We start from the raw sequence: 23,701 nt of genomic DNA on the forward strand, positions 1-23,701 counted from the left end.
GGGTTCTAGCCAAGAGTCTTTTGGGCTTTGCCAGAGATTTGCCTTTCGCAGCACATCCGAGCAAAAGCCACTGGGTAACATCCCTGGTTTCCTGTAATGTGTGAAAACCATTCGCCTGCTTTTGATGACAGGCACCTGCTGCTTCCAGTCTTTGAAAGCAGCCTGGCGGCCACAGTGGTCCCTCAATGACACAGTGCCAGCGCCGCGCGTCTCTCAGCTGCTTCCTACCAGCAGCGATCCCTGGAAAGTGCAGACAAACAAATGCTGGGGTCGAGTAGGGTCAAGGGCTGGGACAGAACTGACTGGGAGGCCTTGGCCACCCCTACCCAGTCTAGAGTCTCTGTAAAAGTTGGAAGGTGACAGGAGGATCTTGGACATTGGCAAAGGCAGTATTAAGGCGCTTCTGGCGTCTGTAAGTCTGCAGTCTCCTGACCCTGGGCAGCCCTGGCCTCACACCATTCAGTCTGGACCTGGAGCCCAAGGCCTGTCCCCACTCCTGGTTTCCCTGTGTCGTAAGATGTTGGTTAAAAAAAAAAGTAGGGAATCCAAATCATCCTCCCCCAGGGAGGCAGGGAGGATCTACAAGTCCATTGGCTTTTAAAGGAGAGGTTCATTTACCCGGGCCTGAGCCTCCAGTGACCACGCCCCTTCCCTGACAATGAGGAAACCAGAGAGGCCTGCGAGCATCAGACCCCCAGCACTGTGGGCCCGGCCAACCACGCGTGTGTCGGCAGCTGGGGTCCGTTGAGCCCCTCCGTGCATGTGTGTGTGTGTGTGTGTAGCTGCACGCTGGAGCCATCCCTGGGAATGTATACCTAAGATGTCACTCTAGCCGAAGGGCCTTTTGTAGCCTGCAGCCGTAACGTGCCCTATGCCTCTATGCCTCGTGCCCTGCTCCCCCCAGGTGGGTCTCCATACCCAGGAGTGCAGATGGATGAAGACTTCTGCAGCCGGCTCAAGGAAGGCATGAGGATGCGGGCGCCCGACCACGCGACCCCTGAAATGTGAGCACTCTCCCCGAGTCCTCCACGGTGGCCCCCAGAGAGCGCTGGGGTGGGTGTGGAGCGCCCTCTCCAGGCGGCGGGCCCCCTCAGCCCACTGCGGGTTGTGTCCGTGCAGCGAGGTGCACAGTGGTCCGCCCATCCCCTGCCCACTCCCCTCCTGACCATGGCTTTGCAAGGCCTGCAGCTGGGAAGTGAAGTTAGACGCTGGGTCTAGCCAGAGGAAGTGAATGTGGGACCTGGGCCCTCCTCACCCGGTTGGGAGCCAAATGAATTGGGGACAGAGGGCTGCAGGCTGCTGTGGACCACTCCTCCGTCTGCACCACAGGCCTACGAGGGGCTTGGTTCAGGCTGTAGGAGAGGAAAGGGGAGTTTCCTGACAGAAGCCATGACATCTTCCACAGCGGCCTAGCTGGGCGCCATAAGGGCTTTGGAATCAGTTTGGGAGGCGCAGGCCTGGAGCCCTGGCGGTGGACCCCTGGTGGCCCCCTGCTGTGCCTTCCTGGCGACCCTGGGGGGAGCCCCACCCGCCTCTCTGGGGCACTCTTCCTGAGCCCTGTGCGGGTCCTGCACTCGGAGGCCAGGGCAGGAATGCGATGACACCTGCAGTTCCTTTGGCACTGCTGACGAGGGCTTTGGGCCTCCGGGAGGCGGCACCAGGTTTCCTGGCCTGGCCTGGCCTGGCCTGGCGGGCGGCCCTCCCTCTCCCACCCGCACAATGGGGTCCTGAGGCCTTTGGGGAGGAGTTGGAGGGAGTTAAGGAAATGCGGGCTCGGCCAAAGGGCAAGGTCGCTGCTCTTTCCTGGTGTCTCAGGACAAGGCTGGGGAGACCCAGGCTGGGGAGCTAGCTGGGTGATGGGGCCAAGACTCAGGCCTGCAAAGACTCAGGCAGCGGCAGAGGGCAGCAGGCACAGGGCCTGCGCTCTTCCATCCTGCGTGGGGTCCTCCAGGGAACGGGGGAGCTGGAGGCAAGAGCCCCTCGGGAGAGCCAGGAACCAAGTTAGATTAGCGCCGGGAGCAGGCCTGGGCCGAGGAGTGTAGAAGGCTGTGGGAGTCTGGAGTTTTTTGCTTCCCCGGAACTTGGCCAGAGAGGCAAACCCCAGGAGACTTGACTTTGCACCTCCTGGTTCCCCCGCTGATTTCCCACGCATCTCCTGGTCTGGAGGTGCTGGCATCGTACGCTGTGATGAGACGCTGTGTCTGCCGTCAGCTCAGCTGCAGTGGAGACACCATGGGAGCTCAGTCCCCTGGACCCACAGGGTCCTGCAGTGCGGGGGCTGTGAGATAGCAGAAGACCCCGCGTGTCTGGCAGAAGCCCACTCCCACTCCGTCCACTGTGCCCCTTCCGCGCCTTGCATCATCTGCAATCCACAGGACTCAGTGCTCCTTACTAACAGTGATGACAGTAATTACAAGCACTATGGAGTCATTCAGTCACTCAACATTTCTCCAGTGCTCTAAATGCTAGCCAGTAGCCACTAGCCGCTGTTTTAGAGGCACTGTTCACATTACATTGATTGATGGACCTAATGCTCATAGCAGCCCAGTAGGACAGGTGATATTATTATAATACCCATATTGCAGATGAGAAAACTGAGGCACTGGACATCTCCATGATTTGCCCAAGGCCACACTGCTAATAAGTTAAGCAAACTTGGTGTGAATCCAGATGTCCTATATACGTGCAAGGTTTCTTTCCAGTTCTTTATCCAGGTTCTGAGACAAAAGAACTCTGGCGGTACAAAGTTGCATCTGTTCCGGACTAAACTTCCTTGGGCTTTATCAGACTATCAAGTCTTTACATGAACCGCCCCCGGGGTCCCCCGGAACCCCAAGCAGTCACTAGAGAGAGGCTCAGCTCTGGGGGAGGGAAACATTTCTGGGAGAAACATCCAAACGTGACGGGAAGCTTTGTGAAAGGTGCGTGTGGGAAGCCAGAGCTCAAGCCCTCAGCGTCTCCCCAAGCACGCAGAAGCAGAGGCGGTCAGTGATGGCCGTCTGGTCTGTTCCACCTGCAGGAGGACCCGGGAGAGGACAGCGCTCTCGGCTTCTCAGAACTGGGCTTCTGTGACCTGAACTTGGCCAAAAGCCATGTGCACTTGGGAACTTGGGCTATGACAGCTTGGAAAGGAAACACTCTTCCCATAGGCCCCTCACCCCGGGTTTGTGGGCAACTAGTGTCTCTTTATGACACCTGTTGACTTGGTGGTGTGCAAGCATAGAATGCTGAACCATTGGTGTCCCGCCCAAGCCTGTTTAATCAGATGTCTTTCAATAAGAGAATAAGCAGTGGATTTTCTTTTTCCTTTGGTGCGAGGCACAGTGCCTTCTAGGCAAGAGGAGTGGAATCTAGGAATGAGAAGTGACATAGCAGCAAGTGGCTGGAGGTGGTCCCTGTTGCTAGTTTCAGTGGAGAAGCCAGGGAGGGTCGCACTGGGGGCTGTGCTTCTCCCCCTCACCTGCTGGCCACTGTGTGCAGTGAGCCACTGGAAAGACTGCGCTCGCTACTGCCTGTGGCCCAGGCTCCTTTTTATTTGCCTGGTCTGAGACTTTCTTGCCCTGGCTGTCTTTCCACACACTCCACAGGTACACATTTGATGTTCTTCCAACTGCCTCGGGCCACTTGTTGATGGCTGGAGAGACAGGGTTACACAGAGGCTAGTCCTGGAACAGCCAGGCACCTCTGGCCACAAGGGCCCCGAGCCCTCACTCCGTGGTGCTGCTGATCAGCGATGGTTGGGACTCTGGGGGCCATCTCACTGGCCACGGGGCCCTCGCAGCTCTCGGAGCCAGTTCACTCCATCCCACTCTCCAGGGGTCGGGTCCTGTGGGTTCAGGAGATGAGATACAGGGCGGAGGGCACCCAGAATCCCCTTTCAAGTTTGCATGGAGAAGGAGGAGAGGGAAGCTGTCCAAAACCAGGTGTGGATGCCAGGTTCCCCTGCCCCTGCATGATCTTGAGGCTTCCTGCCTCTTCTCAAAGACTCAGGCTATCTGGTCGCTGGGCACTTACTGGACAGCAGAAGCCGAGTTCCACTGCCCGGCTGTTTGGCAAGCTTTTAGCTGAAGACCCAGGGCCCCGGGAAGGTGTCCAAGGACCACGTGGTGCCTCCACTTCCCTGGGTGCCTCGAAAATTCTCTCCTGGGCCTAACTAGGCACAGCCTAGGACACAGCCCTGGGACACTCTGCTTCGCCTCTCTGAGAGCATTTTCTGCAGGTCAAGCTCTGGCCAACCTCGTAACAAAGCAGTGCTGTGAAGCCGTTACTGCCAGGCTGGTGATGGTGGGAGAGAGGCCCGGGAGGCCCCTGTTTCGCATTTCAGGCCTGGGAATGGCCACACTGCCTCCCAGTAACTGGCCTGGTGTTGGGTCTTAGTCCACCCGTACAGGATGGACTGGGTCCGAGGAAAGGTAAGCGCGCCGCTCGCCCGTTCCCCAGCCTCCTGGTCCCGGAGACAATCAGACGCAGCGGGGAGCCAAGTCTAGCAAGGACTCAGTCACCTTCTGCATAATAGTACCTTTTATAACACAAAACTGCAGAGTCATTGGGGCAGGGCTAAGGACCAACCAATCACTTAAAAAATCACCTTACAGGGGGATTTCTATAGGACTAGCCCTATGTCTATACACTTGTTACTAGTTTTGTTACCTCCCCTGATATTGCCCAGCCAGTTAGTTTTAGTGGTAAACAACTTTGGATTCCGCCCATCTTACTTCCTCTGGGCGCCATCTTACTTGGCTCCAGCTCAGGCGGGGGCACCCGGGCCTGGCCTGGCCTGGCCTGGCCAGGCTCAGGCCCCACAGCCTGGTGTTCAGACTCTGCCTCCCTCGTTTCCTGTCACTGCTTCCCCCTCCTTCTCACCACCTGCCTGGATGATTGGCACCTGTCTCTGCTGAAGCGCTCAGAATCCAGAGATGGATCTCGCTTGTCCATTTACACCTCTCTCTCTCTCTCTGTTACCTTCCTGTATTCTTACCATCTTCGTCACCTCCCGTGCTTTGAAACAAAATAGGGCCACACTGGTGAGATAATTGGTATTGTTGGGACAACCTGTAGGTACAGATCTAAGAAGAGACACAGACAGGAGCGGGCACTGGAATTCCTCAAGTTTTCCCCTGAAACACGCAACTCCCAGCTAAGGAGTGATGCCTGCAGCCTGGCTGAAGTGCCCATGCCAGCAGCAGAGCCGTCTTCCCGGCGACCAGGCCGGCTGCCTTCAGCAGCTGTTTGTCACAGGCTTAACGTGCACCAGGCCCCGGGCTGGGGTGGGGCGCAGACGCCGGTCCCTGGCAATATGATGCTGCCTGGCTGGTGCTGACCCAGCTCCAACGGCCCAGCCATTCAGGTTCATATCTTACGCAGTCCGAGGGGGTAGCCCAGAACAAATGTCCCTCAAGAGAAGAAGTCCCAATCCCAGCGGGGCAGCGTGGGTTTCGCCGGGAGTGCGGTCAGAGTGCATCCGCATATGCAAGCGCGAGAGGAGCCTGCTGCCTTTGCCTGTGACGGGGCGGGGGAGGCCAGTTTGTAATAAGCAGCAGCTCTGCATTGCAACAGGAGAGGCATCAGCCCTACGCAGGCACCTCCGCACACGACATGGGCTTCACCCTGGGGAAGGGGTGGGCATGGTGCACACCGGGCTTCTCACCAGGCTCCACGGCTGGGCCCCACCCGGGCACTGTGAGGACTTGGAAACAGCACGTGGAAATTACGAGGCTGGGACGTGAGAACGGCAGACGGTGCGCGCCCTGAGACCTGGGGCCGTGTCCGCGCTTCCTTGTGAATGACACGGTCCTGCTTTGGAAGGCGAGCGGACGCTGCTGCCCCCTTTCTACAGAGCCCCCCAAGCTGCCACTGCAGAGGCGCTCCAAAGCGCGGGGGCCCAGGAGCTCTGCACGGGTGGTTGGTCACCGTGCCTTGGTAGGCAGGTGTTTTCCTGTCACCAGCACAACCTGGCCCCAGGAGGCCGTTCTGGGCTGGTGCTGCAGACCCAGAGGTAAAAAGGAAGCAATGTCCCTGCCACTGCGAGCCTGGTCTTGGCGCGTCCACCAACACCCACCACGCTGGGTCGAGAGAACGATGTGTAATTAGCACTGTGTTCCAGCTACTCCTGCTGTGCTCTCTCCCAACAGCTACCAGATCATGCTGGACTGCTGGCACAAAGACCCGAAAGAAAGGCCCAGGTTTGCAGAGCTTGTAGAGAAACTCGGCGATTTGCTGCAGGCGAATGTTCAGCAGGTAAAGGTAGACCATCAGTAGGCCAGATGCCTTTGACCGATAGTCCCAGGCTATTGTATTTGCTTGTTGTCGTTCTGAGCACCATTAGCAGAATAGCTGAAATCAGCAGTGTGAAAAAAAAAAAATGTATGTGTGTATGTGCAAAATTCTCTTCTCAAAACCCAACTATGGTGGACGTCGTGGTTCGGCAGGCTAAGCCACTGCTTGCAATGTCCACATCCCGTATCAGAGTGCCTGGGATAGAGTCCCGCTTCCACTTGCTGATCCGGTTTCCTGCTGGATGCTCCCGGGAGGCGACAGATGACGGCCCAAGTACTTGAGTCGCTGCCACCCACATGGGAGAACTGGATAGAGTTCCTGGCTCCTGGCGTCAGCCTGACCCAGCCATGGCTGTTGCATTCTTTAGGGAGTAAACCAGTGAATGGAAGATCTCTCTCTCTCTCTTTCTCAATCTCTTTGTTACTCTCTATTCATCCGCCTCTCACATACATAAACAGATAAATCTTTGAAACACGCATACGGAACCAGGATGTGTAAGTGGCATAGCAGAAGTTGAGCGAGTGCTTCCCAGGAACAGGGTGAAGGAGGACTTGTGTGATCGGAGCTGTGTCTCTGCTGTTTCAGGGTGGGAAAGACTACATCCCCCTCAACGCCATCCTCACCGGAAGCAGCGCATTTCCGTACTCCGCTCCTGCCTTCTCCCAGGACTTCTTCAAGGAGGGCGTGTCTCTTCCCGGGTTTGATTCAGGAAGCTCTGATGATGTCAGGTAAGATTTCTTTCCCCAGCTGTAATAACCGAATTTTCAAGCCTGCCAAATGATAGCAATAAAAAAAATGAAGAACTGTGTAACAGTCACCTTTATGCCCACCTCTGTGTCCAACCTTTGCCGCCATTCGGCCCTGTTATGTTTATATACTCTAAATATCTGTGCATTTTAGAGAACGTAAGGCATTTCCAACACTTTAGTCTTAACTATTTTTGGTGTATTTTTGCCAGAAGGGAATTCCATGTAGCTGCATCAAAATTATCACACTAAAGTAATTCCTAATATCATCTATTCAGATTTTTAAAATTTCTGCCAAACATTTTTATACTTCTTTTTTTTTTTCTTCTTTTTTTTTTTTTTTTTTTGACAGGCAGAGTGGACAGTGAGAGAGAGAGACAGAGAGAAAGGTCTTCCTTTTGCTGTTGGTTCACCCTCCAATGGCCGCCGCGGTTGGCGCGCTGCGGCTGGCGCACCGCGCTGATCCGATGGCAGGAGCCAGGTGCTTCTCCTGGTCTCCCATGGGGTGCAGAGCCCAAGCACCTGGACCATCCTCTACTGCACTCCTGGGCCACAGCAGAGAGCTGGTCTGGAAGAGGAGCAACCGGGACAGGATCGGTGCCCCAACCGGGACTAGAACCCGGTGTGCTGGCGCTGCAAGGCGGAGGATTAGCCTATTGAGCCACGGCGCCTATACTTCTTTTAAAAACAAGAACCCAATAGAGAGTAACACAGGGTATTTTCTGAGGTTTCTTTAGTCTATCTTATTTGAAAATCATTCCTCTTCCCCCCCCCCCCCCACGACATTGATCTTTTTAGATTAAATTAAATAAACAGGGGCCGGTGCTTTGGTGTAGAAGGCTAAGCCTCCACCTACAGCATCGGCATCCCATATGGGCACTGGTTCAAACCCCCACTGCTCCACTTCCCATCCAACTCCCTGCTAATGGCCTGGGAAAGCGGCAGAGGATGGCCCAAGTCCTTGAGCCTCTGCACCTGGGTGGGAGACCCAGCGGAAGTTCCTGGCTCTTGGCTTCAGCCTGGCCAAGCCCCGGCCATTTCAGCCATTTGGGGAGTGAGTGAACCATCAGATGGACGGTGTCTCTCTGTCCCCCCTTCTTTATTTTTGTCTTTCAAATAAATAAATAAATAATCTTAAAAAATTAAATGGACAAAAAAGGCTCTTTTTTCTTGTCAAGCAAATGAATATGCTCACATTACTGCAGAGGAAATTGGAGAAGGGGCAGGGGGACAAATATTCATGATGGGCGCCCCCCTGCCCCCGCCAGCCATGGACCTGTCGTCACACGTGCGTTGACCACACGCAGCCCTGGCAGTGACACAGGCGCACGCTGTGCTCAGGCTCTGCCCTGGGCTCTGCGCTTTCATCAGCTCCTTTGGTCCCGGGAAGTCTTGTGAAGCAGACATTTTTCCTGTTACACACGCACTCAGCATTAAGGCTCCAAGGAGGAGAGCTTGCCAGAACAGCGTGGCTAGGGAGTGGCAGAACGAAGCTTCCAACTCAGCAGTTCTGCAGGCTCTCGCTGCACCCCAGGCAGTCGGGACGCCCTTGAGGACTTCTAGACTGCCCTGCAGGCCTGCCAGCATCTTTGCAGTGGGCACAGCGCTCGGCCTTGACCTTGACCGCCCCCTGGGGAGGCAGGGGAGAACTGCAGCCTGGTGTGACAGCCGTCCCGTGGGCAGCCCAGACTTGTCCCTGCTCTTGCTTCACAAGCAGCCCAAGAGGCCAGAGCACATGAGTCAGCCATTTTTTTTTTTAAATATGAGGAAGCTGTCTTGGATAACCTGGATTAGCAAGGTCTGATTCGGCTGGTGATGGGAGTGGCGTGGAGTGGCGTGGAATGTCCAGGTTACACGGGCCCTGCTAATATGTTGCTCAGTCTTTGATGCTTGCCTAAAGAAATTGGGCCTTCCAAGGATGACAGATCAGCTGGCCTTGTGGGTAGCCGGCTCTGCCACTCTTTCCTAGATAGATCATCAACAAAGCTCAGTGGATACTTTCAGAGAAATCACGTACATAACTACCCATTTCTCCCAATCTGCAGTCACGGAACAACATACAAGTGCAGCCCAGCACTTCACAATACCTTTTTTTAAGATTTATTTATTTATTTGAAAGGCAGAGTTACAGAGAGGCAGAGGCAGAGAGAGAGAGAGGTCTTCCATCTGCCAGTTCACTCCCCAAATGGCCACAACGGCCGGAACTGAGCCAATCCGAAGCCAGGGGCCAGGAGTTTCTTCCGGGTCTCCCATGCAGGTGCAGGCGTGCAGGCACCCAAGCACTTGGGCCATCTTCTGCTGCTTTCCCAGGCCATAGAAGAGAGCTTGATTGGAAGTGGAGCAGCTGGGACTTGAACTGGCGCCCATATGGGATGCCAGTGCTGCAGGCGGCAGCTTTACCTGCTATGGCATAGCACCAGCCCCCCAAGATACCTTTCAGTTAGCTGTGCTACAACCTTGGCAGGCCATTTTATGTGTGACCTCACAACCTTTTAGGAAGTAGGCAGCGGTAAGATTGCTTCCCTGGGCATCATTTCTCTGTTGTCCACCGTGGCGCGTTCAGAACACGTGAGGTCTCAGGTCTCTTGGTGGCCTGATGCCTTCTGATTCCACAAGGGACCAGCGTAGGACCCTCTGGGGTTTTGCTCAACATCACTGAATGTGAATTAGCAGCCACGGGAGGAAGTTGCATTGCCCTGAGGATTCCCAGGGGCCCACCACTGGGAAACGTGAGCCTCGGGGGAGTTCAGCGGCGCCTTCTGGCGTTTCGGTTTGTCTTCTCGGGCCCTGGAGCCCTAGGTCTCCTGACTCATCCTGGCTGGTACACTCTCCCAAGCTGGCTGTTCTCTCTGCTTCCTTGTTAGATACGTGAACGCTTTCAAGTTCATGAGCCTGGAGAGAATCCAAACGCTGGAAGAACTTGCACCACACACCACCTCCGTGCTGGACGTAAGTCGTGAACTGAAGCCTCTCGGGGCCCCTCAGAACCCGTAGCCGGCATCCATTGAGATCCCAGCTGCAGGAGTCACCGAGGGCCAGCCACCGGTGGCCGAGCTAGCCCTGTCGGCAGACCAACAGCTGGACTTAGCTCTGCCGAGCTCATCTGAAAGTAGAATTTCATGGTTTGAAGATGACCCAGAATTCCCTCCAAGACCCAGGGCCTTGCCTGGTAGGAATTAGACCCTTGGGAAACTCATACATGGTTCTAAGGCTTTGGGCGATCAGTGATGCCTCCTTGCTTTCAGAGTAAGAGAGGAAGAACTCTTGGCTGTGTGAGTGGCTGGGCCTTGAGATGTAAGCGGAAGTTCACTCTGAATAGCCACCTGCAATCTGGTAGGTTTCCACTCAGGCTTTCGGCCCTGGCTCTGTGTCTCAACCAGCTCTTCCCTTGAAATCCCTGGGAGAGGAGAGGAGGGGTAGGCAGGAGCACACTGCTGCTACTGCGCATGCTCACACTCGGCCTGTGGCCCCCGGAAAGGCACGGGGCCATGACCTGGCAGCGGGTTAGAAACACCGACCCTCAGGACCTGCTCCGCCTTGCCGCAGATCCCCAGGGGACTCCTGTGCACTTGAAAGTCGGAGAAGCGCTGATCTTGACCATGGCTGGAAGACCAGCCACAATGCAGAGATCGTCACCACAGCCACCCGTTAACCCCAGGGCGGGCAGTGAGCCCAGCAGTTAAGATGCCCGTGTGCCACATCAGAATGCCTGCCTCTGGCTTCCTGGCGGGTGGCAGTGAGGGTTCAAAGCACTGGGTCCCTGCCACCCGTGGGGAACAACTGCCCTGAGTTCCCAGCACCCCGTTTCAGCCCCAGCCAGGGACTGGTCCAGGCGTCTGGGGAGTGAATCAGCAGAGGCGCACTTGCTCTGTCTCTCCTCTCTCCCTCCTTCTCTCTCTAATAAGTTTTTAAAAAAATTTCTGGCGGGGCTGGTGTTGTGGAGCAGCAGGTTAAGCCGCCACCTACAACATCAACATCCACGGTCCCGGGGCACTGATTTGAGTCCTGGATGCTCAGCTTCCTGTCCAGCTCCCTGCTAATGTGCCGGGGAAAGCAGAAGATGGCCAGGTGCTTGGGCCCCTGCCCTCCCGTGGAAGACTTGCATGGAGCTCCTGGCTCCTGGCTTCAGCCTGGCCCCACTCCAACATCTTGGGCATTTGGGGAGGGAATCAGTAGATGGAAGACATCTCTCTCTCTCTCTCTCTCTCTCTCTCTCTCTCTCTCTCTCTCTCTCTCTCTCTCTGTAATTGCCTTTCAAGTCCAAGGAGATAAAACTGAGAAGAACACGGAAGGTATCTCGTAACCTTAAACCCCACCCCAACACAGGGGTGAATTACGACGGCTGCTTTGTTGGCTCTGGTGTTTGCTGCCCATCGAGAACATTGCATATAGCCCAGTGAGGTCCTTGAAGGCTGGCGGGAGCCGTATGGACCCACTTATCAGAGCAAACTGTGTTAACAGAGTAATGAAGAATCTGCGTGACACTCAATGCCAAAGGTGAACCAGCGAGGAAATGTAATTGCTGCATACGGTGACTAAGGAGGGCCTGAAAATGCCACAGAATCTTCAAGAAAAAAAATTGAACCATCTCTTTATAATTTCCCAGAACTTTTATGGATCAGGCTCCCAAATAATACAGCTTTGGTACTGGTGTTCTGCTGCAGCATGGTTAAACCAACCACAGCTTAAGACACCAGCATCCCGTATAGAGGTGCCGGTTTGAGGGGCCGGCGCTGTGGCACAGAGGTTGTCTCCATCTGCAGTGCTGGCATCCCATATGGGCACTGGTTCGAGTCCTGGCTGCTCCTCTTCTGATCCGGCTCCCTGCAAATGGCCTGGGAAAAGCAATGAAATATGGCTCAAGTCCTTGAGACCCTGCACCCACATGGGAGACCAGGGGAGGCTCCTGGCTTCAGCCTGGCCTAGCCCTGGCTGTTAGAGTAGTTTGGGGAGTGAACCAGCAGGTGGAAGATTCTCCCTCTCTCTCTCTCTTTCTTTCCTCTCTGAATCTCTGCCTTTCAAATAAATAAATAAATCTTTAAAAAGAGAAAGAAGAGGCCGCCGGCGCCACGGCTCAATAGGCTAATCCTCCGCCTAGCGGCGCTGGCACACCGGGTTCTAGTCCCAGTCGGGGCACCGGATTCTGTCCCGTTTGCCCCTCTTCAGGGCCAGCTCTCTGCTGTGGCCCAGGAGTGCAGTGGAGGATGGCCCAAGTGCTTGGGCCCTGCACCCCATGGGAGACCAGGAGAAGCACCTGGCTCCTGGCTTCAGATCAGTGTGGTGCACCGGTCGCAGCGCGCCGGCCGCGGTGGCCATTGGAGGGTGAACCAACGGCAAAAGGAAGACCTTTCTCTCTGTCTCTCTCTCTCACTGTCCACTCTGCCTGTAAAAGAGAGAGAGAGAGAGAGAGAGAAGAGGTGCCAGTTTGAGTCCCAGAGGCTCTACTTCCAGATGGAGTTCCTGGATCCTGGCTTCTGTCTGCCCCCAGCCCTGGCCTTTGCGGGCATTTGGGGAGTGAGTGAATGAGCACATGGAAGATGCCTCTCTGTCGCTCCCTCTCTGTCACTCTTTCCAAATAAGTAAATCTTCAAAAACAATAATAAAGCAGACCCACAGCCAAAAGTAGTTTTCCTGCACTTGCACAATGATCGGCACTAAACGTAATCTGTGGACAGGGCTAACCTGCTGCTGTGATTTAGATTCATCTGCTTCACCTACAGGACAGGGGCCTCCAAGTCACCAGGAGTAGGCATTTCTTGTCGCTCGCCAAGTTCCTATTTGCAATCTGGAGAAAGTGCTTTGTCTCATTAGGGAGTGTGGACATCAGAGGCTCATCGAGATATCACTCCCGAGACTGGGCAGGGGGCGCTGCGGGGGCCAGGCCAGACCATAACCTTTCTCCTCCCTCCCTCCCCCAGGATCACCAGGTGGACAGCGGCACGCTGCTGGCTTCCCCGCTGCTGAAGCGCTTCACCTGGACTGAAAGCAAACCCAAGGCCTCGCTGAAGCTCGAGTAAGGACACCGGGCCTCCTCTCTGTGACCCGATGGTGGAGGGGACTGCCGGGAGCACGGGGCTGCAGGGGGCTCTCTCAGGGCTCTCTCAGGACCGTGGGCAGGAGGGGCTCTCTCAGGGCCGTGGGCAGGAGGGCTGCAGGGGGCTATCTCAGAGCTACTTGCCCTCCTCAGCTGTGGCTTTGAGGCATCACAGAAAGGCACTTCCCCTCCAAAGCACAGCAGCAGGGCATGAAGTCAGGCAAGCGAACGCCAAGCTCAGGGAGACAAGCCTGGGGCTTAGGAGGGAAACGCTGCAGAATGTTCGTGCAGGCACGGGCGGCCGGGGGTCCCGCTGTGCGGGGCACACAGGGCCTCCGAGGAGCAGAGCCTGCAGCTGAGGTAGCAGAGGGAAATGGGCTCCCGCAGGTGAGAAGGTTTGTGCGAGAGGAGTCCCAGGGCTCCTCGGGGCCGAGAATCTGCCCTCCCGCCCCCTGTTGGATTCTGGCACCCTGCTCTCACTTGAACATATCTTCCCCCGCCCGCCGTGGTCAGACTCCCCACCAGAATGGCTCTGGCTCCCGCTGTGAGCTCCACGGACCCCCGCGGCTGTTACTTCAGAGAAGCGGGGTCAACCCGGCCCAGCCCCAGCCATGGCAGTCGTTTGGAGAGCAAACCAGTAGAAGGCAGACCCCGTTCTCTCTCGTTTGTGCCTCTCTCTGTAACTCCGCCTTTCCAATGAATGCATACAGCCTTTAAAAATAAACAAATAAATACAGACCCAACGGTAGCCAGCCCCTGGGCAATCTAAGTTATGGCAACAGATACGTCCGAGTGCCATGACGGACACAATCTGTCACCCGTAAGTAGCTTGGAAAGACAGGGCATTCCCAGGCGGTGATCTGCATGTCCGTTCCCTTCTAATGCAAGCATCATGGCGGGGCCGGGGTGGGGGAGTCCCAGTGGCCTGGAGGACGCCATGAGGACGGGGTGGGTGAAAAGCGGAAGGAGGGAAGGAGGGTTTTGCTTCCTACCTTGGAACACTCCAGAAAGTGGGTGGGCACCTTTCTCTGGATCTTTGACGAAGGAAAGAAAACTGTAAATTCTATCCCCCTGCAGCCCTCCCCCCACCAAGCCCACCAGGCAGCACCTGCTAGGCCTGCCTTGCCTTGCTAACCAGGTCCTGAGGGTCTCCCGCTAAACAAACACTGCCTTCCGAGGTCCTGGGAGAGAATCCGGTGCTGGCGGCTTGTGGCCCCTGGTGGCTTCAGGCACTCCCTGGCTGTGGCTGCACCTCCCTGTGCTATCTCCCCACCCATGGCCTTCCCCTCTGTGGGAAGTCAGGCGTGGCTCTGCCTCCCTCAGCCTTCCTCCTGGAAGGACCTGCGGTGGTCTCTAGGTTCCCCCTAGAGAGTCCTGGGTAAGCTCCTCTGTTCAAGATCCAGAGCACACTGAGACCCTCTGTGGCTTACACTCTTTGGCCATAGAAGGTGGTCATCACAGGTTCTGTGGATTTGATGTGGATATTCTGGGGACCACCACAGAAGCTATGCGACACAAGGGTAGCAGAGGGAGCCCCCCCCCCCCCCGGAGTGACTGCCCACTGGAATTGTGAATTTTCATTCTCTAACCGTGCCTTCCGCCCCCAACCCCTGGGCTGCACCCTTCTGCCCAGTGACACCACGCAGGCTTCCGGGAGGTGGCGTCCGGTTTGGGAACGGAGAAAATCTGACCAGAGATTGAGATGGGGCTCGGGAACCCTCCACGCTCCAGGGACGGGCGCCAGCAAAGCACCCGCTGAGAAAGCGGGGATTGTGCATTGGTTGTCGGGACACCCATTTTGTACATACGGCTGGTGGTGTTGCTTTTTCTCTCTTCAGCTTGCGAGTGACCAGCAGAAGCAAGGAGTCGGGGCTTTGTGACATCCCCGGGCCGCCTGTCTGCCACGCCAGCTGCGGGCACCTCAGCCGAGGCCTGCGCAGGTTCACGTTCGCCAACGCGGAGCTGGAGCAAAAGACGGCTCGCTGCTCCCCACCCCCTGACTACGACTCGGTGGTCCTGTACTGCACCCAGCCCATCTAGAGCCCGAGGCGAAGCCTTCCGTCTAGAAGCACATGTGTATTTACACCCCCAAAAGCTAGCTTTTGCCAGTATTATGCATATATAAGTTTACACTTTTTCCTTTTCACAGGAGTGAGCTGCTTTTTGTGAGTTTTTTAATAGTGCTTTTTTTTTTCTTGGACTAACAAGAATGTAACCCCAGATCAATTAGAGAAATAGTGACAAGTGAGGAACACTACTGCTCAATCCTCGTATTACTCGCTGTGTTGGCAAAATCCCTTCGAAGCCCTGTGACGCACCTGCTCCAGGCACATGCATGCGCTTTGGGGCGTGCACTATGGACTCCGCTGGGCAAGCCCCACAGTCCCGGAGCCAGGCGACAACAAGGCCTGTGCTGGAGGGGTCGCTCGCTGGCCGAAATGTGGCCTGTGGAATCTTCTAGGAGGCAGGTGTAAGACATGGAAGAGAGAAAAGGGGAAAGAGAGAAAAAGGAAGGGAAGAACCAGGAGAGGGTCCGAGATGGAACTAGAGGCATGTCAGGCCCTCGAGTGGCGTCCCAGCCACGACCCCTGTGCCCAGACAGTGCAGCGATAAGGGGGCGGTGGCTGGGTTCTGGGAGGCAGGAAAAGGACAAACCGTTTTTAGAACTCAAGTAGATGTCAAAGCTTCGCCTGTGGGAACAGGTCCGTGCCCGCTCGCACACGTGGCCCGTTTCGAGTTTTAGCACTGAGGATGGCGGGTGGGCTCCTCCGGCGGATACACTGGGAACTTAGCAGAGCTCGGCGGGCTCCGGGGTGTGGGGGCCTCTGTAGCACGCTGTTCAGGAGGAGCCCCGCGGGGTTAGTTTGGCTGGCCGGGGTTGTCCACTATGGGGCTCAAAGCCATATGTTTAAAAATGACGTCAGATTGTATTTCCCAGCTTAATGTATAGTCAAGACACTAGCTTTGTTTCGTGTTGTACAGTTCGCTGCAAAAGGAAGCTGAGGCGACTGGAGATGCAGTCTTGCAGAGGGTTTTCTCTGAATGAAAACTAGCACAAATGGGGAAAAACAAGGCAGGGCGCAAACTCCGTCTCTATAGCAACCAAACCAACTCCGCAGAAGGGTTGGGACCCAGACGCCCAGGAAGTCAGCCGTGCTTCCTTTCGGTCTTACACTAACCTGGAAAGGGTGTGGGAGAGCGTTAACCAATGTTTATCAAGCACTTTATGCTCCTGAGGGGGCGGGGGAGGGAGAGGTGAGATGTGATTTATGCAAGGTGTTTCTACGGCTGGGACTCGGGATAGCGGCTCCTGAGCCATCCCCGGGGGAGAAGACGGCTCTCATTTGCTTTGGACCTTGCCTTGCGACTGAGGCTGCGGGGAACGGGGAGACAGGGTAGCACTAGGGAGACAGGGTAGCAAAGGGCGCCTGCTCTCTGAGGGGCTCCAGATCAGCGAGCCCCGGACCTCTCCACCGGCTCTGTGTGATGCTATTTACGCAAGCTGTGGGCTGTGTGCTTAGGATGCGTGCAGGCACTGAAGCTAGGCAGGCAGCAGTGAACGGCTGCTCCCGAGAGGAGCGTGGGGGACTTCCCTCTGTGCCGGTGAGTGAGCTCTGGGGCCCCAGCTCCCAGGTGACAGAAGACTGTGTGCCTCCTTCTCCGCCTGCCACTTTCTTGTGCAAGTTCTTTGTGGGAAAAGCAGGGCGAGGTAGCACAGGCCCGGGTGAGGTGGTGGGCGCCTAGGGGGCTTCTCAGGGCCTCCGCGGCCAGGTGGAGGAGGCAGCAAGGCCTCTCCACCAAGAACCAAATTCAAGCAAAATCAGGCCAAGGCCAGAAAGAAACACCTTTGTTTTTCTTCTTCTTTGCATACATAAAAGCACCTGTGACTACTGGCAGTAGTACAACTAAGATAACCTAGGAGGAGGTTCAACAGAGAGAAACAGAAGAGGACCCCAAGTAATTCTCTACTTTTTTTCAAATCAGATAAGGCTCCAAAAATGAGTGATTACAATGAAAATCTTAGCTACTCATCTGATGTCTTGATTTTAGTCGTCTAATAATCTTAGGAGACCAAATGAGCCAATCTGTTAGAATTAGGTGACTCTGCCTCTTCAAAGACTTGGATTTGTAATCTGCTTGAGTACATCAGTCAAAAAAAATTTTCCCATCTGGAGTCATAACACAGAGAAACGGAAGCTTGCAGGCATGAGTGTTGCCGAGTTTCAAAGCGTTTGCTCATTAAAACAGTGCTGGCAATTCAAGTACGAACGGATGGTAATCCCAGAACTGTTGTGCCGTCCAAGACGGAACTGGCTGGCACTAACCAGGAGCAGGCACGTCTCTGAACTAGCGTGGGTGGGATGGGACTGACACCATATGCAAGTTTTACATCAAGTTAATCTCCGAAACGATGCTCAGAAAGTAGTTTTAGCCCCTGGGAGAAATTTGTCCAAGTCTTGAAACTTGTGCAGCTCTCGCTTGTTTCCCAGCCCATGAGAGTCTTAGACATGACACAGATAACACGTGCCAGCCGCACTTAGATCCATCCAAGGGGGAGCGCCTCTCTGACCACAAGTGCTCGTTACCGTTTGTGTACTCGTAGAAGTATGTGTGTCTCTGTGTGTTTTGTGCATGACTATTTAAGGAAACTGGAATTTTAAAATTACTTTTTATACAAACTAAGAATATATGCTACAGATATAAGGAAGACATAGTTTGGTCCTACATGTCTAGCCATGATGAATGTATTTTGTATACTATCTTCATATAATAAAATTAACATCCAAAGTTAGCTCCAGGTGTTCTTCCTGATCTTGTGAGTGAAAACTGGGTGTCAGTGGGGGCGGCGGACTGGTGTTCTGGGAGAGCTCCTTCAGTACTACAAGGTGCAAGAGAGAGAAAGCCAACACGACCAGAGAGGGCAAAGAGCTTTCCATCACAAAATGGCTGCACTAAATAATCGAGGTCGTACAAACTGTAAATAAAAAGTAAAACCAGTCTAGGCAGATTGCCCAGAAAACTAGACACTCGAGTGAACAGGATGCTGAAGCCACTGGTGCACACACACAGTGGGTGAGTCCTGGCTGCAAACCGCTGCCCTCAATTCTGGGGGGCAGGGGGTCCCGACCATAGACAGTTACCGTAATTACAAGGTTTATGTGTGCGTCCACACGCGCGCATGTGCGTATGCACTGGAGGCTGCAATGCAGGAAACCATGGGACATAACAGACAAAAGCCTAAACCACGAGGGACGTACACCAGCTGAGAATTCGGTTTTGTTTTCTGGATTGCATCCCAGGGAGGGAAACAACCGGCGATCACTGGTAGATGTAGAAAACGTGGCTAACAGCCTGACTGACAGAGTTTTGAGTCTGACCACAGCAGCACTAAACCACATTGCTAGGGGAAGGGTCGGGCCTATTTGCTTCGAGGCAACAAGAAGAAAAGAGGGTAAATGGCCAAGTTCAGTAAACTCGTGGCTAACTGAAGAACGTAAGAGACAACTTTATCTCCAGCACCGTGAAATCCTTCTAAAACCTCGGTTTCCCTAACAGCCATGGACAATGATTTGAAGAATGCTTGAGGAATCAGTGTCACATCACAGGTCAGAAATTTTCTCACGGTTCTGGAAACTGATGGTGCACTGGGGAATTCTCTCTTTTTTTTTTTTTTTTCTTTTCTGCAGGAGGATAGCCTAGTATGGTTTATTGGACTCCTCAGTGTTAAAACACATTTCCAGATTCTTGGGTCTCACAGGTCAGGAAATTGAAAAAAATACATCCTTGTTCCAACACAGTGATGACCAAGCTTCTTTGAGTATTTTCTGAAAGAGGAGCATTTTAGGGAGGAAAAAGCAAAATGCAAACAACATATTACAACTCTAACTGGATGCCACGGACGCTGCATTTCTTGATGTGGGTGGTGCTGCCCAAATGTGTTCACTGTGTGAGAATCCACTGAGCTGGACACTTGTGAACTTTTGTGCATGCTCCCACCCCGGGGGTCCTCAGAAGAATCACAGAAATGCATATGATGAGAAAACTCTGCATTTCAAAACTTTTTGCACCAAAACAATCTTTTGATTTCATTGTCCATGAACTTTTTGAAGTCCCCCATAGGCAGTGTATGTGAATGTACGTTGTCCTCTTTATGCAGAGTTTTTCTGATTGACACATAATTGTATATATTTAGGATGCATAATGTCATATTTCCAGACGTGCACACAACGTGAAATGATCAAATGAGAGTTGTTAGTACATCTATCACCTTAAACATTTGTCATTTATTTGTTGTAAGAATATCAAAAATTCTCTTTTAGCTTTTTTTAAAAGATTTACTTATTTATTTGAGAGGCAGAATTACAGCGAGAAGGGGTGAGAGATAGAGACAGAGAAAGAGAGAATCTTCCATCTGCTGTTCACTCCCCATATGGTTGCAACTGCAAAGGCTGAGCCAACCCAAAGCCAGGAGCTGGGAGCAACATCCAAGTCTCCCACATGGGTGGCAGGGGTCCACGTGCTTGGGCCATCTTCTACGGCTTTCCCAGGAGCATTAGCAGGGAGCTGGATCGGAAGTGGAGCAGCCAGGACTTCAACCTGTGCTCATGTGGGATGCTGGCATTGCAGCCGGCGGCTTAACCTGCTGCACCACAATGCTGGTGCCTGGAGCAAGTGACTCTTGTGCTGTGCAACGTGTCCCAGGGGCGCTGGTTGGATTTCTTGCCCTGGCTTTGGTTCCAGGTGGCTGCTTTGGTGTAGTGGCTGTGCAGCCTCTTCAGCTGCAGTCAGCACTGGTGGTGTCTGTGGGTGTCCCCGCAGCTGAGGCTGCAGGATTTGGAAGATTGCACCGCTAGCTGGGATTCAGCTCCCTCGGGCAGGCAGGTTTGCTGGCATCTCTGGGTACAGGACACCTGGCTGCTGGTGTGAGGTGCCCACCGGTTTCCACAGGTTATGGGAGGGCAGGATCACCCACTTGGGTCCAGGGAGGTGTGGCACAGCATGCCTGGTAGTGAGATGGGGGTGCTGCTCATTGTGTGAGGGCTACCAGGTGACTCTGTGGGGCCTCCAGATGCTTCCCAGGGCTGAAGGGGGGTGGGCAGGGCATAACCTCAGCTTCTCATGGCCTCAGTGGGTCAAGCTGCTGAGAACAGGCTGTTGAATTGTTTCCAGGGGTGAGCCTCTTGATTCCTGGGAGCCTCAGGGGGCTAAGCCATTCAAGAAAACCTCCTTGGCTGCTTACTGGGCCAAGGGTAGGTGCACCTGGGTCTTTATGAGACAGCAGGAGTGTGGCCTGGGCTGCCCTGCTACTCCCTGGGGCCAGGCCTATGTGCACAGGCTACCTGCCTGCTTCTGGGGTGGCAGGAGGACAGGCATGGGCTAAGCTGCCCCCTAGGGCCTCTGCGGGATGAGCCACTGAGTGTGCTGTCCATGTTCTTCTCAGAGACACAGGCAGGGCCTCCTGGCTGGTTCACAAGGCTGGGCTGTGGAGCTTCCGGAAGCAGCTATCCAACTGTCTCGTGGGCTCCCGGATGGACGTGGTGGGTATCGCAAAATGACTTCCTGCAGCCAGAGCCTGGTAGGAGGGGGCACAATGGTGGCTCACTCACCACCAGGGCCGTGCAGCAGTGTAGTAAACAGCAGCTCCCCAAGCACACAGGGCTCTCCAGTGCTAAATGCCCCGGGATCTGTGGCATGAGTGGGGACTGCTGGAGGATTCTTGCTTAGCCTTCAGTGACATCTGTCTTGGTTCGGGTTGAGAGAACAGCAGGTGCCATGTGCTTAGATCCCATATTTACAGGGCCATTGTGTATCTCCTTGTTCTGCAATGCCCAGTCCACCCTCCAGCAGTGGAGTCACCATCGGGGCTGTGCTGCCTAAGACTGGGGCAGGGGTTCTGGAAGTTGTCCCCTGGTCACCTGGCTAAGCTGGTTGCAGGGGCTCAGCCTTGGGTTCCTGGTTGGGGCAGGGGCCGTGGGGATCTGCCCAGCAGACTTCATTTAATCCCCTCCCTCTGGGCCGGTGCTGTGCCACAGTGAATTAACACCCTGGCCTGAAGCACTGGCATCCCATATGGGTGCCAGTTCGAGACCCGGCTGCTCCACTTCCGATCCAGCTCTCTGCTGTAGCCTGGGAAAGCAGTACAAGATGGTCCAACTCCTTGGGCCCCTGAACCCGCATGGGAGACCTGGATGAAGCTCCTGGCTCCTGGCTTTGGATCAGAGAAGCTCCAGCCATTGCGGCCAATTCGAGAGTGAACCAGTGGATGGAAGACACCCCCCCACCCCGTGTAACTTTGACTTTGAAACAAATAAGTCTTTAAAAAAAAATCCCCTCTCACCTCCAAATGGGAGCCTATATATATATATATATATATATATATATATATATATATATATATACACTTTGCTGCTTGGGGTTGAGGGAGAGGTGACACAGGCAACTATTTCCTTTCTGCCTTCTTCACTGGGTCTTTGCCTATTACTGCACGAAATCAGGCACTGTGTCTCTCACCTGGCTGCCCCAGTACTCGCAAAGGTGGAAAGGTGGATTGTGAGTGAAAAGCTGCCCAGATGGGCATCTCTGTGGGGAGACCATCCGTGCAGCATCCTACCCGGCTACCATCTTGCTCTACTTCAGCTCTGTGTGCTAATCTTCACACACACACCCACACACAAAGCAATAAGGAAAATCAGGTGAGAGCATCATGGCCCAGAGGGTTAAAGCCCTGGCCTGCAGCGCTGGCATCCCTTATGGATGCCGGTTCGAGTCTCGGCTGCTCCACTTCCCATCCAGCTCCCTGCTAATGCACTGGGAAAGCAGTGGAAGATGGCCCAAGCACATGGGCCCCTGCACCCATGTAGGAGTCCTGGATGGAGTTCTGGGCTCCTGGCTTTGGCCCAGGCATGGCTGCTGTCACCATCTGCAGAGTGAACCAGTGCATACATAGATCTCTCTCTGTGTAATTCTGCTTTTCAAATAAATAAATGTTTAAAAAAAGAAGAAGCAAAAAGCCCTTCTTTCTACTACCACAACTTCCCACGGTGGGTGGGGGTGGGTGGGGACCATTTTAAAAGAACCGCTTGGCTGGCGCTGCAGCTCACTTGGCTAATCCTGCCACCTCCGCCGGCACACCGGGTTCTAGTCCCGGTTGGGGCGCCGGATTCTGTCCCAGTTGCCCCTCTTCCAGGCCAGCTCTCTGCTGTGGCCCGGGAGCGCAGTGAAGGATGGCCCAAGTCCTTGGGCCCTGCACCCACATGGGAGACCAGGAGGAAGCACCTGGCTCCTGGCTTCAATTCGGCGCAGTGCCGGCCACAGCGCACCAGCCATAGTGGCCATTTTAGGGGGGTGAACCAATGGAAAAGGAAGACCTTACTTTCTGTCTCTCTAATTCTGTCAAAAAAAAAAAAAAAAGAAAGAAAAAAAAGAACTGCTTAATCTCAAACTATATTCATCCAGCTTTATTTCAAACATGCACCTCGACTTATGAGATTACACTGCAGTAAATCCATTGTCAGTTTAAAACACCATAAGGCAAAAGGGTGCTTACTACACCTAACTCACCACCATCCTGGTTTAGGAAGAGCTCACTGCAGGGCATGGGTTGTGTGCCCGCCTGACTGCAGGGCTGAGAGCTGTGGCTCTGCCGCTGCCCAGCACCCGAGAGAGAATCGGAGCACACAGCGCCAGCCAGAAAAGATCAAAATTCAAAACCTGAAGCAGAGTTTCCACTGAAGGCAGATCCTTTTTTGCACCATTGTGAAGCTCAAAAATCATTAAGTTAGGGGCTGCTGGCATTATCTTTCCTTTTTCCACTTTAATTTATAAAAACAAACAAAAAAACCCACGCAGCCTCATTAGAAAGACTCAAATGAACAAATGCTATTCTGTAGATTGACATCTGGACTCAGCGCTGCTGACTACTGAGTGCTTACTCCCACCCTCACAGCCGCCGGCACCTGTGCTCGGATGCTATGGCTTCCCTTCCACACAGCCAACCCACAGCCCACGCCGGTGCACCTGACCCCTGGGCCTCACCAGCTCCAAGACACTGCTCCAGCAAGTCACCACTGCCTCCCTCCCAGCGATTTTCCCCCTTCCCACAGGATAGTACAGACATGCTGTTCTCTCTCACGTCTTAAAAACCAAAAATCCCCTCCTTACTTCCCTCGCCAGCCCCACCCCATTTTCTGCGTCCCCCTTCAGAGCAGAATTCCCTGGAAGGGTCGCTTACACTACCTGTTTCCACTGCTCTCCTCCCAGGCACCTTACACTCGCTCGTAGCTTTCATACTCACACTCACAGAAGCCGTTTCAGACGAGCTGATCAGCGACCCCACTACTGCTAACCCTAATGCTCACTTCTCGGGCCCAGTCTTACCCGACATCCAGTACCTTTGTTCTTCCCATCTCGCTGGCTCCTGTCTCTTCTGCTTGTCTCTGCCTCTGTTCCCTTGCCTTTGAGCATTGCTCTGGTTACCTCGGGGCTCTGCCCTGGAACTCCTCTCTTCTCAACCGATGTCAGGGCTCTCAATAGCACCTACACGATAATGATGTTCAGCTACAGGCCAGACCTCGCTACACTGACATCCCCCCCCCCCCACCCCGGCTGCTGTGGCCGACTCTTGTTCAACATAGTATGTCCTGTC

The 23,701-nt window shown here is 54.3% G+C and overlaps 1 protein-coding gene across 1 annotated transcript in view; it reads left to right on the forward strand.

The window, feature by feature from the left end:
• FLT1 (fms related receptor tyrosine kinase 1) overlaps positions 1 to 17,848 on the forward strand; it is a 199,607-nt gene extending 181,759 nt beyond the window's left edge. The window contains exons 25-30 of the mRNA XM_062194425.1: positions 905 to 1,004; positions 6,132 to 6,237; positions 6,862 to 7,004; positions 9,887 to 9,971; positions 12,941 to 13,035; positions 14,895 to 17,848. Coding sequence (XP_062050409.1) covers positions 905 to 1,004; positions 6,132 to 6,237; positions 6,862 to 7,004; positions 9,887 to 9,971; positions 12,941 to 13,035; positions 14,895 to 15,096 — 731 coding nt within the window. The 3' untranslated portion in view covers positions 15,097 to 17,848. The remainder of the gene's footprint in view (positions 1 to 904; positions 1,005 to 6,131; positions 6,238 to 6,861; positions 7,005 to 9,886; positions 9,972 to 12,940; positions 13,036 to 14,894) is intronic.
• Positions 17,849 to 23,701: the final 5,853 nt, after the last annotated feature.

Source organism: Lepus europaeus, chromosome 6 (genome assembly GCF_033115175.1).
Source record: "Lepus europaeus isolate LE1 chromosome 6, mLepTim1.pri, whole genome shotgun sequence".
NCBI lineage: Eukaryota > Metazoa > Chordata > Mammalia > Lagomorpha > Leporidae > Lepus > Lepus europaeus.